General features: G+C 33.5%; 1 protein-coding gene across 1 annotated transcript; it reads left to right on the top strand.

Moving 5' to 3' along the window:
* Nucleotides 1-1,421: 1,421 nt before the first annotated feature.
* Nucleotides 1,422-3,469, top strand: LOC135834846 (carbonic anhydrase 3-like). The gene is made up of 6 exons (XM_065348819.1): nt 1,422-1,696; nt 1,788-1,928; nt 2,365-2,509; nt 2,595-2,703; nt 2,832-3,092; nt 3,184-3,469. The coding sequence occupies exons 1-6, from the start codon at nt 1,582-1,584 to the stop codon at nt 3,313-3,315; spliced, it is 903 nt and encodes a 300-aa protein (XP_065204891.1). The 5' UTR covers nt 1,422-1,581; the 3' UTR covers nt 3,316-3,469.
* Nucleotides 3,470-10,754: the final 7,285 nt, after the last annotated feature.

Raw genomic sequence — 10,754 nt, 5'->3', positions numbered from 1 at the left:
ATGCTGAAATAAATTTCAAAATCCACATAGGGTATTTTTAGACAATTTCAAGATTAAAATGTTTCAAATTAGTCAGCCAACTCACCCTTCATGATCAATGGTAGTTCCAGTAACTCCAGTTGTATCTTTAGTCCAATAATAATAACCAGCAACGTATTGGTATTCACTTTCTAGGGGGCCCCCAACGAGACTTGCTACATTAAATATTGCATTGGTATTTTGAACTGCGAATTAAAAAATCTTCATTTAGAAGGTACCTACTTATTGCAGAGGTACACGTAATTTCATACTTGATTGTCCCGTATTGACTAGAATTGCTCGAAACCCTCCAATATTTTTGGTGTATAAAGGAATCTTTTCAGTTCCTAATGTGGCTTTTTTGGTGTCAATGTTGACTGCGATCGGTTTGAACCTCACATTCAGAAAATTTTCTACAAATTGTAAGTAGGTACGTAAGTTTAATTTTTAAATTCAGTATAGAAATTAGAAATGAAAAATAATTTCACTCACCAAATTTTATAGATCCTACTTGACCCGAAAATGAAATAACGATCGCAAAACTGACGCAAAGTACACATGACAATGGCCAATTCATGAACATTTTCGCTTCTTTACTCGATATTTTTTCACAATGAAGAGTACCTATTCCTTCAAATCATTTGTACTTAGTGACACATTCGCTGATTCATGCGAACTCGAAAGTGTCATTTTTAGAATCCTAGTGATTTTCAAGAACATTCAGTTGGTAATATTCCATTTCTTAATGAGTTGAAAAGTTCATAAAAAACGTTGTTTCTCGAGACTTTCATGAAGAAAACGCTTATCCTAAGTCGTTATGATACCAAATTAAAGAAAACATGTAAATTTAACAATAAAAAAAAAAAAAAAATGTTGAAAATGATTATTGTGCTCTGAGCAATAAAAAAAAGAAAGGAGGAATTCCCTGCTACTCGAATTTCATCACCAGAGCCCTCGTCTTTTTGAGGCAATAAGGTGAATTCTTCAGTAAAATATACCAAAAAATCATCATTACCCCCTCCCTTTGTTCTCTTCACCTTGATGAAAAGAAAATTTTGTTATTTTCCATGTGTTTGTAACCCATAAAATTCAAGGTCATCAGTATCGAGCTACACTTTCAAAGTGAAGAAGAACTTTGACCATTTCAAGTAGGTATGTATACCTTACTGTTACCACCTTTCTGAAGATGATGCGAAAAAACGCAATCACCAATCAGTTTACTCCATTTTACACATTTACCTCGCGTCGCAAAATGACTCATTGATTTTTCACCCAATTTATCAATGAAACGTCATCGTCAGCGACATTATACCATACACAATACAAGTATTAAAACTTGGTTACATTTTCTCGAAGAAGGACGTAACCGTGCACGTAATAAGGCACGGTGTTATCACTTCTACAAAAGATAGCACCTACCTACCTAACCCACTGAACACGAAAATTGAAAAATATTACGACATTCAGTAATATTTTCAATCCGGACGAAGAAAGTTTTTCAACTATAAAGTAATACATTTCCCTATAACTGCATAAAAGAATCGAGCGTCCGTAGAAGCAAAAATGTTCATTTTAGGACGCATGTTTTGCGTATTTTTGATCGTATCCGGTCTATGCGTATTCGGTGTATTCGTTATAATATTCCTTACTTCGATTTTTGCCATAACTGAAATCACGAGTGAGTACAATATTTTCCCTTCATATGTATTTAGGTATCATTTTTTCAAATATTTTTATAAAAAAATCATCGAATAATTTCCCCTCTGCAGCCACATACAATCAAAATCTTCGGTACAAACCACTCGCAGTCGACATCATCACTAGTAATATTTCCACAGTCGCCTCAGACCCATTGAATTTCATAGAAGAAGCAATAGCTCAAACAATTTTAATCAATACAGGACAATCAGGTATAGATATTTTATCACTTTACGCAGGAATCCAGAATGGAAATCGCAGAGGGGGTTTATATTTTTATTTCACTGTGGGGGGGGGGGAGTGGGACATAATTTTGTTCAAACTATAGCAATTTTTTTTCTTTTTTAAACATTTTTTTAGACAGAAAAAATCAAAATTTGGGGTAATTTTCCGAAACCCCTTTCTCAATGTATGATTTTCTTTTAATCTAAATAAAGGTAAAAATAATCTCGAGGGAGAAAATTTCTCAAAAAAATTGTTCAAAATACGAAAAAACGACCATTTTTGTACGTTTTATTTTACATTTTCACCCGCAATTTGAGGTGGGGGGAGGGGGGATGTGATTGGAACCCGAAAACCCCTTATCTAAATATGCCACTGACTTCTCGATCGATTAAAGTAGCCTCTATTGATCCCAAATTCTTACAGTTCAAACTAGCATTCAATCAAACAATGTTGCCAACATGACCGGAGGTGTCTTAGGCAACAATACTTTCATATACCAAAGTTTCACGTATTATTGGGCCGACAACAGTACAAATGGAGTAACTGGAACTAAAATTGATGGCGTATGGTAAGTCGTACCAACAAAATCCCCTCCTATTCCCCCCTCCTAAAGCTTCAAAAACTCGATTTCAACGCCCATTTGCAATTTTCAGGGCTCCTGTTGAAGTAAGAGTGCTCTTCATGAACAGTAAATACAATACGATTTCAAAAGCTGTGAATAATCCGGATGGATTGGCCGAAATAGTTTTCCTTCTGAATATTGTAAGTCTATTATCTTCAAATCATCAAATTGCAGGCCTCACCAAAAGGAGCCCCCCCCCCCTAGAACAAAAACCAAATGAAAAATTTGATATTATTACGTTTTTCATCTCAACTTTGTGTGATTTCAGTGCTCAACTTTCAATCAGGCATTCGACCAGCTGAGTCAATCTATTCAGAACTTGACCACAGTCTTATCTTCTACACCGGTATCTCTCGGTACGCAATTTTCAGCTGTCGACATAACATCGACACCTTTTTCGCAGCCTGCTGTTCCATACTACTCGTATCAAGGATCATTTGTCGATACAGTTACGAGTCAGACGCATAGTTGCTCGACAGTCATCGTACCTAAACTTGAAGCTCAAAATTCTTGTATCACTTCAGACCAGGTAAGCTCTCTACCCGAACTCACAATATGTCAAATTTACCTATTCCTCCCCCTTTTTTTTACAAATATGTACGATTGTTTTGAATGTACAGTTCACTGCGACATTTACACCGGTGAAGAATGCTTTTGGACAACCATTCACCAACACGTTAAGCCCGGATTCTTCGACAATACAATTTTCAATGTATCCAAGTGGCTTCATCTCGACGATATATTATTATTAGATATCGAACTAAGTGACTGTATAGCTATACTCAGAATCGACCAGAATTTGCACAAAATCGCATGAAGCTTTTATTTTATCAAAATGTACAACTAAATTAAGGTTATTTTTTTTCAAGTTCACATGTATTCTGAATAAAATTTAGATAAATTTTACGTACTTATAGCTACAAATTTCTGTATTTAAACTCGAATAAGATCATGAGAGAAAGTAGGTACCCTTTTTTTTTCTCAAAAGCAATACACATCTGATTAAAAATTTAATAACTTTCAATGTCAAAGTGATTCTGAACACACTTGTTCGACGCCAACATTTTTTTTTATCGCTTCAGCACAAACGAATGTTGGCACAAAACAGGTAAAATTTTACGTATTCCAAAAAAAAATGAAAATAAAACGTTCGAATGTTTTTTAAGGATAAGCTATCAACAGGTAATACTCTTACTCGTAGGTATACCTTACTGATTAGAAATACAATAATATGATAGCTGAACTCTTTGAAGTTGAAGGTGACGTAAATGTCAATGGCGTATCGGTGTATTTTTTCGCTCATTTGAAAAGTTGATAAATTATCGATGAGGAAATCGTAAAAAAGTAAAAAAAATATACTCGGTGCCATCCTTGATATATCATAACAGTGGTTAAAAACGTAATGAACGCCGTGTCATTGAAATAATTCATTATTTCAGCAATGAAAAAAAAAATACTTGTGTACCTTAAAACACTAAAACAAATGATTTCCTAACGATTTCAAAATACTCTATCAGCTATTCGCTGATTGCAAGAGAGTTTTTGCATTTGATTTCACTATTAGTTGATGGATGCATTGGTTGCTAAGTTAGCTGTTAAATATCAGCTCGAAGCTGATTTCTCATTTCTTCATCTTTTTTATAATTTATGAAGTACCTACATAGAATTTCCTACTACTTTTTTTTTCCAGTTCCACTTCTTGTTGATAGAAAGATGTCTGATTTTTATAAAATTGAATTCAGAAAATAATTTATTACCATTTAAAAATTGGTTGGAAATTTTTTAATGAATCCCACCTCAAAATTTAAAATTATCGTATTGACGAAAACAACTGCAGGTAACTTTTTCGAATTTGGCGCCAAAATATTATTGCTCAGAATTATAAAAATACTACTCGTTAATTGGCTATCTTCAAATACAACTCGGTGATTGGCCAACGTGTTGACAATGATGAAAAAAAAAACAAAGAAGAAAAAAAATCGAAAATAAAATGATTCGAAAATATCACAACTTCTTCTCGTCTTCTCAATCAATTTTAAAAATCGCAAAAAGGCAGACATTCTGAAGAAAGTTTCAAAAATAGCCAAACAGGACGACGAAAAAACCTTTTCTTTGAAAAAAATTCATTATCAAAAAGTGAGTTCAAGCACAAAAGTGAAACTAGGTCAAATTTACTTGATTGTCTATGTTGAAAAAATAATCGTATTAACAAAGCAAAAAATTCAAGATCAAAAACTTTGCTATTTTATATTCAAAAATATTGCTGTAAAATAGGGAAAAGTTAGGTAAAAGATTAAAGTGAACCCAAAATTGAAAAATCGATTACAAACCAATCAAACAAGCTGACGTAGGGATTGGAAAAATTGATCATTTTTTTTTATTATTATTTATTTTCATTTATTTATTATTTATCATCATTTACACAGGATAGTGTCTCGTTTATTCATCAAGAATTAGTCGATAAACGATCGATTATTTATTTATCACCACATGAAAATTATTTATTTGTCTTTATTATGCATTTATTTACTTATGTTTGTTGTCGTAATGATTATTGATAGGTCGAAAATTTTTATTATCATTTTCTTTTTTATTGACAAATGTCAAGTAAGTAATTAATTTATTCATTTCTTTATCATCCATTAAATAATCGCCAGAAAAAATCATCTTACTGTCTAATGAATACGATCGTCAGCATTAGGTAGGTACTCTAACACTTTGAGAAAAAAGAGGCTTCAAAAACTGCCAAAGATAGGGAACAGTGTTCACTATAAATTGCTGTCTGCTAGAATTTTGAGAATTAGAGGGATTTTTTATCCAAAATCAGCAATACAATGAAGAGAATTTTGACCAAACTCTTCATTTTTTGGCAATTTCCAAAAAACCAGCCTAAAAAATCAACCAATAGCTAATACTATAGGTATCAATCTCATTATCAAGTATTTATTTTCACACATTATATTCATGTATTTTTTGCATCCCTTATGCATAATGAATTATCATCGTTTTTAAATCATGCCATGTGCCCATAAGGCGATTGTAACATTTTTTCAAACAACGAAAACCATAAAAAGTCGACGAAGTCCAAAGATATATGATTCAATCGACGATAAATGGTGATTCAATGACGATAAATGGTGATTCAACGACGATAAATGGTGATTCAGCGATGATAAATGGTTATTACGACGACGAGAAATGGTTGATTCGACGACGAGCTTTCGACAAAGATTACTATTTTCGACGACTATTGTAAAAAACAAAAAAATCGGATTTGACTTGTAAATATTGTAAAATTGTCATATTTTTATCACAATTATTGTGAAACGTTTTTTCTACAACCCTATGTAATGAAAAGACGTAAAAAAAATTATGTAGCCTCAATTTAAATTCATATTATGTGATGTTCCTATTTATATTTTTTCTATGTGAATTTTTGATTATTGTTAATTTTTCTACAATGTGCATAACATGTATTTATATTATGTGCTGACAAATTGTTCGAACTTAGCATATTTTTCCGATGTTTCAAAATATGTAATCGCAAATAAGTTACCATTGTCTAATTATTTCGATCCAGTGGGATTCCAAAAACAACAGGAAACTTCATTACATCCAGTAATGGAAAATTTTATGTCAGTGGGCAAAAATTTATAAGGATTTTTTAATTCCTAAGATCAAAAGACCCAAAAACAGAAGGGGCAGGGTAGTAGGAGTGTGGCCTATGTTCCGGTCTATGGCTGTGTCTTGTTCTGTTCTTGTCTCCAGTGCTCTTCGGAGTGCTGGTGACAGGATTAGAAGGGGCATATGTTATAGGCAGGAATATGGCCACACTGCTAGAGTAACTAGCTGTGTTTTCTCCCTCTTTTCCCCTCGGGTGGAAGAACGATGTACTTGTGTACAGAGTTCCTACAATTACTTCATTACTTTATCGTCTTGTGAAGCGTTTACACCGTAACTTGCGACAAGTGATCGTCGGAAAATATGTTAAAGTTTGTTTAATTTGCTTTATATTCGTTCAATTAAATTGGTTTAGCACGTACGCGTAGTGTTTCAATTATTACTTCGGTGAGTCTGGGAATGACGACTTTGGGTAGCTAAATTTACTCTGACCTTAGGTAAATAGCAATGGGTAAGGTCTTTTGATCTTCTAACTTGGTATAATTCGGTATCATATTATCATCTCTTCCCATCCAGTCATTTTACTAACTATTCCCTCCTCTCACAAATTACAATAGTTTTTTTTTGCGCAAAAACTCTAAAAATTATGTTGTAATATTTTTAAAAAAATATTTTCGTATTGGAGAGTGAGTGATTGAAATTGAATCATTTTGATGAAAAAAATGCATTCGTAATATTATGCTGAGTGGAAAAAAAAAGTTGAAAAATCGCAACAAAACTAGCTTTTTCAATTTATCAAAAATTCACCAAACAATTAAAATACGAACATTATTACCACCTAGGTAATAAATTTAGACTGTACCTGGGGTTTATAGGACACTCTATTTCGATACAGTTTACAAGGGAAGTATCCCAACAGACACAAACATTTTGCAACTGGACGGCGAGTCGAAAAAGGACCTCAAAATACACCATCAACCAAAATTTTAAGTGCTCGAATTCATTTTTCAATTTTTGGTAAATTTTAAAAAAATTCAAATTTGGGAAAAAATAAAAAATTTCAGCAACTTGGCCTTGGCCCAGAAAACTGAAATTCGGTTAACCTGTATCCTATTTTCGACACCCCTCCCCCCCAGTCGATTGGTGACGGTTTTCGAACGGTTCTGCAGCCTCTAGTGGATTTTTGGTTTCTCCTGCCCTGCCCCCCTCCCTAAAAAAACGCTGCGAATAAGGTGAAAATGAAATTTCAGCGCCTGCAGACTCGGATCTACTAAATTTTCGACTCTTTCGATCGTTTTAGGCACGTATTATCAAGATCTGTTCGTGGAGTTCAAATCCTACATTTTTTTCAGCGCAAAGATTAAGTATTTTCAAAAAAAAAAAAAATTATCGCGTGTGAACGAAAAAAGCTGAAATTTGATAATACATATTTGAATCTGATCAGAAGGGAATCGAAAAAATACCTCAAAACATACCATCAACCAAAATTTCAAGAGCTGAAATACATTTATAGGTATCGATTTTTTGTGAATTTAAGTAGATAGGTACGTATAAAAATTCAAATTTGGTCAAAAATCAAAATTTCAGAAAATTTGTCACGAAACCTGAAATTCGGTTTACACCCTATTTTCGACCTGCCAAGTCGATTGGTGATGGTTTCAAACGGTTCTGGGGCCTCCATCAAATTCTGATTTTTTTTCATCTCCTCAAAAATTATCGCCGGAGAAAATTTCGGATTTGGAGGCTCCAGAACGGCTCGAAACCGTCACTCATCCACTCAAGAGGTTGGAAATAGAGTATTAAGCCAAATTTCAGCTTTCCAGGTCAATTTGATATGGTGAGATATGGCCCAACTACGTAAGTAGTTATTCGAAGCATAACTATAGGTAGCGTGAACGTAAGTGGTGGGAACGTGTTAACTCCGCAAAGGTCGTGACGTAGGCAACGCATCGAGCAACGCATCGAGCGCGATGCATATATAATGCATCACGAACGCACCAAAATTACTTAGCATAGGTATCTCGAGCTCGCCGGTGCTTCGTCGTAACGCGCATTTCCTCAGATATGAAACTTAGTAGATGTGACAGGCAGGTAAGGTATCCCGTAAGGGTACCTATCCCCTATTTATCCAGGCATTGCCCACTACATATAGTGGTTAAAATGAAATTAAGTCGTGATTCGAATAAGTTAACTATCCGATCGCGATATTATTGGGTATGGAGTAGATCTTCCCGGGCATCACTCCTACTGCTAGTAGAATAGGTACCTCGTGTAATACATTGCTGTCGCCTGGCCTAGTATGAGTGAGCCACCTTGAAAGAGACAGTAGAAGCGGACATTATGTGGACCTTGGTGAGTAACCTCATCATTTATTTAATAAGGTAATTTTTCCCATACTTACGAGTATTGAGAAGTAATCTCTTTCTTCGTAAGTATGTAAAATTAGGGTTTATTATCATCCCTGCTTAATTCATCACCTTCGATTACAATAATACTTTAGCGTATTATAACTTAATTCATTAGCGCGAGACGCATAATATGGACCGGTGTCCATATTAATGATGTAAAATTATGTAAATTCTTTTATATCTTGATTCACCTGACATGATCGAATTATAATAATAAATCAATTAGACACGTTGTATCGTATTGGTGTTATTGTTATTACATCGGATCATAAATGCATATAGTATTTCTGCATGATTTCTGAGCTCTCCGACACCCATAGACTAGCCAGGTATAGGGAAATATTAACTACTTACGTAGTAATATTTAGCCTTCTCCCCTCAGTAATATTTCTAATAATATTCTCTTCCATAGTCATTCACGAATTAACTATATCAAATTTACTAAAATTTCATTTCATTTGTTTTCATTTTGGTCAAAATTTGAATTTTTAAAAATTCGTCAAAAATCGAAAAATGAATTCTAGCACCTGAAATTTTGGCTAGTTGTACATTTTGAGATCCTCTTTCGACTCTCGCCTGTCTAGCTAGTAAATTTTTGCGTCAGTTGATTCACTTCCTTCATTAGTTTCGTTCAAATTGAAGGAGTGACAATTTGAAATATTTCCTCGTCAACTGCAAGGGAGAGGAAATTTAAACTTCAATGATGGTGATTGGGCGAGAACTCGAATTGCACAGAATTAAATGATTCATTCGAAAATTGATAAAACAGCGTTGAACTGCCAGAAATCGATACGAAATCATTACATACACAAATGACTTCAAAACAACGAGAAGAGCACAAGGAATACCGTTTATATTAACAAGCCATCAGCTATTCGCTGATTGCAAAAGGGTTTTTGCTTCTTGTTACATAGTTGCTTTTTACTTGTTATTTTTTTTTTTTTGTAAATTTGATTACAGTCAAAAGCAATTAGCAGGAATAATTATCGATGCAAAAATATCATTAAAATAAATAATAAAAACATGGGCTAATATTATTAATTTAATTCCAAATTATTATAAATCTCTCATCTGGCAATGATAAACACAAATCTCAGATTGGTACATATCTCAAAAATACCGTTCACTGATTGTCTACAAATTGAAAAAAAAACAACTGGTTTTTAGCTGCTAGCAGCAAAAACCCTACAAATCGAAAAGTAGATACCCAAAAAATGATTCGAAAGTGAAAATACAAAAATATATTTGCGAAAAGATTGAAAATCATTGTGTGATGAAGGGGGCGAGAAGGGGCTGCAAAGCTTACAACCCTCAAAATACACATTTGGATACCCCCCCCCCCCCTACACGTGTCAAATTTCAGGCACTGAACAAGTGAAGAAAGTATTCCAAACGTTGGAAATTTTTTTGAACCGGACCGAGGCGAGTCAAAGGAGGATTTTAAAATACAGTTCGAGCAAAAATTTCAGGTGCTGGATTTTTTTTCGATTTTTAAACAAATTTTTAAAATTCAAATCTGGTCTATTTCTCAAGAAAAAAATAAATAAAATTTGACCAGTTCAACTTGGAAGGTTGAAATTTAGTATGCATCTTATTTTCAACCTCTCGAGGCAACTGAAGATGGTTTCGAACTGTTCCGAAGCCTCCAGCTGATTTCCAGATTCTTCTGTTCTTGAAAAAAAAAACCCTCTAGGAAATTCAACACTTGAAAACCTCAAATATACCATTATTATGACCCTTAATCGATCGATTCAGGATGTATGTAGTTTCAAAATCATTTTGTACTGGTTCCAATTTTAAAAAATAATAATAATCGCTGGAGATAATTAGGAATTTGAACTGGTACAAAATAATTGTGCTATAAATCAATAAAGTCACAATTTTGAAAATTTCAACACATACAGAATCAAACAAATCGTATGAAATTTTTTTCAAGACCCATAAAATTATTCAAACCTTGAATTTTTTCTCACTTTGAACTCTTAAGGTCTCTTATGATGCAATTTTTCGAAGCAAGCTAAAAAAATTATATTGTGAAATTGTCAATCTTTGAAATTGAAGGAGCTAGAATAAATTTGAAAACTTGATTGATGTTCACACTGTCTTTAATTTCAAAGAAACTTGATTCATTTTGTAAAAAAAAAAAATTGATCGCTTTGAAA

Source organism: Planococcus citri, chromosome 2 (assembly GCF_950023065.1).
Source record: "Planococcus citri chromosome 2, ihPlaCitr1.1, whole genome shotgun sequence".
Taxonomy (NCBI): Eukaryota; Metazoa; Arthropoda; class Insecta; order Hemiptera; family Pseudococcidae; genus Planococcus; species Planococcus citri.
This window is presented reverse-complemented; position numbering and strand designations above follow the sequence as displayed.

What these genes read in the sequence shown, in the direction of transcription:
- LOC135834846 (XM_065348819.1), top strand. Translation starts at nt 1,582, where the DNA reads ATGTTCATTTTAGGACGCATGTTTTGCGTATTTTTGATCGTATCCGGT. An exon ending in TAGTTTTCCTTCTGAATATT is followed by an intron (nt 2,704 to 2,831) that starts GTAAGTCTATTA and finishes GTGTGATTTCAG; the next exon opens with TGCTCAACTTTCAATCAGGC. An exon ending in CTTGTATCACTTCAGACCAG is followed by an intron (nt 3,093 to 3,183) that starts GTAAGCTCTCTA and finishes TTGAATGTACAG; the next exon opens with TTCACTGCGACATTTACACC.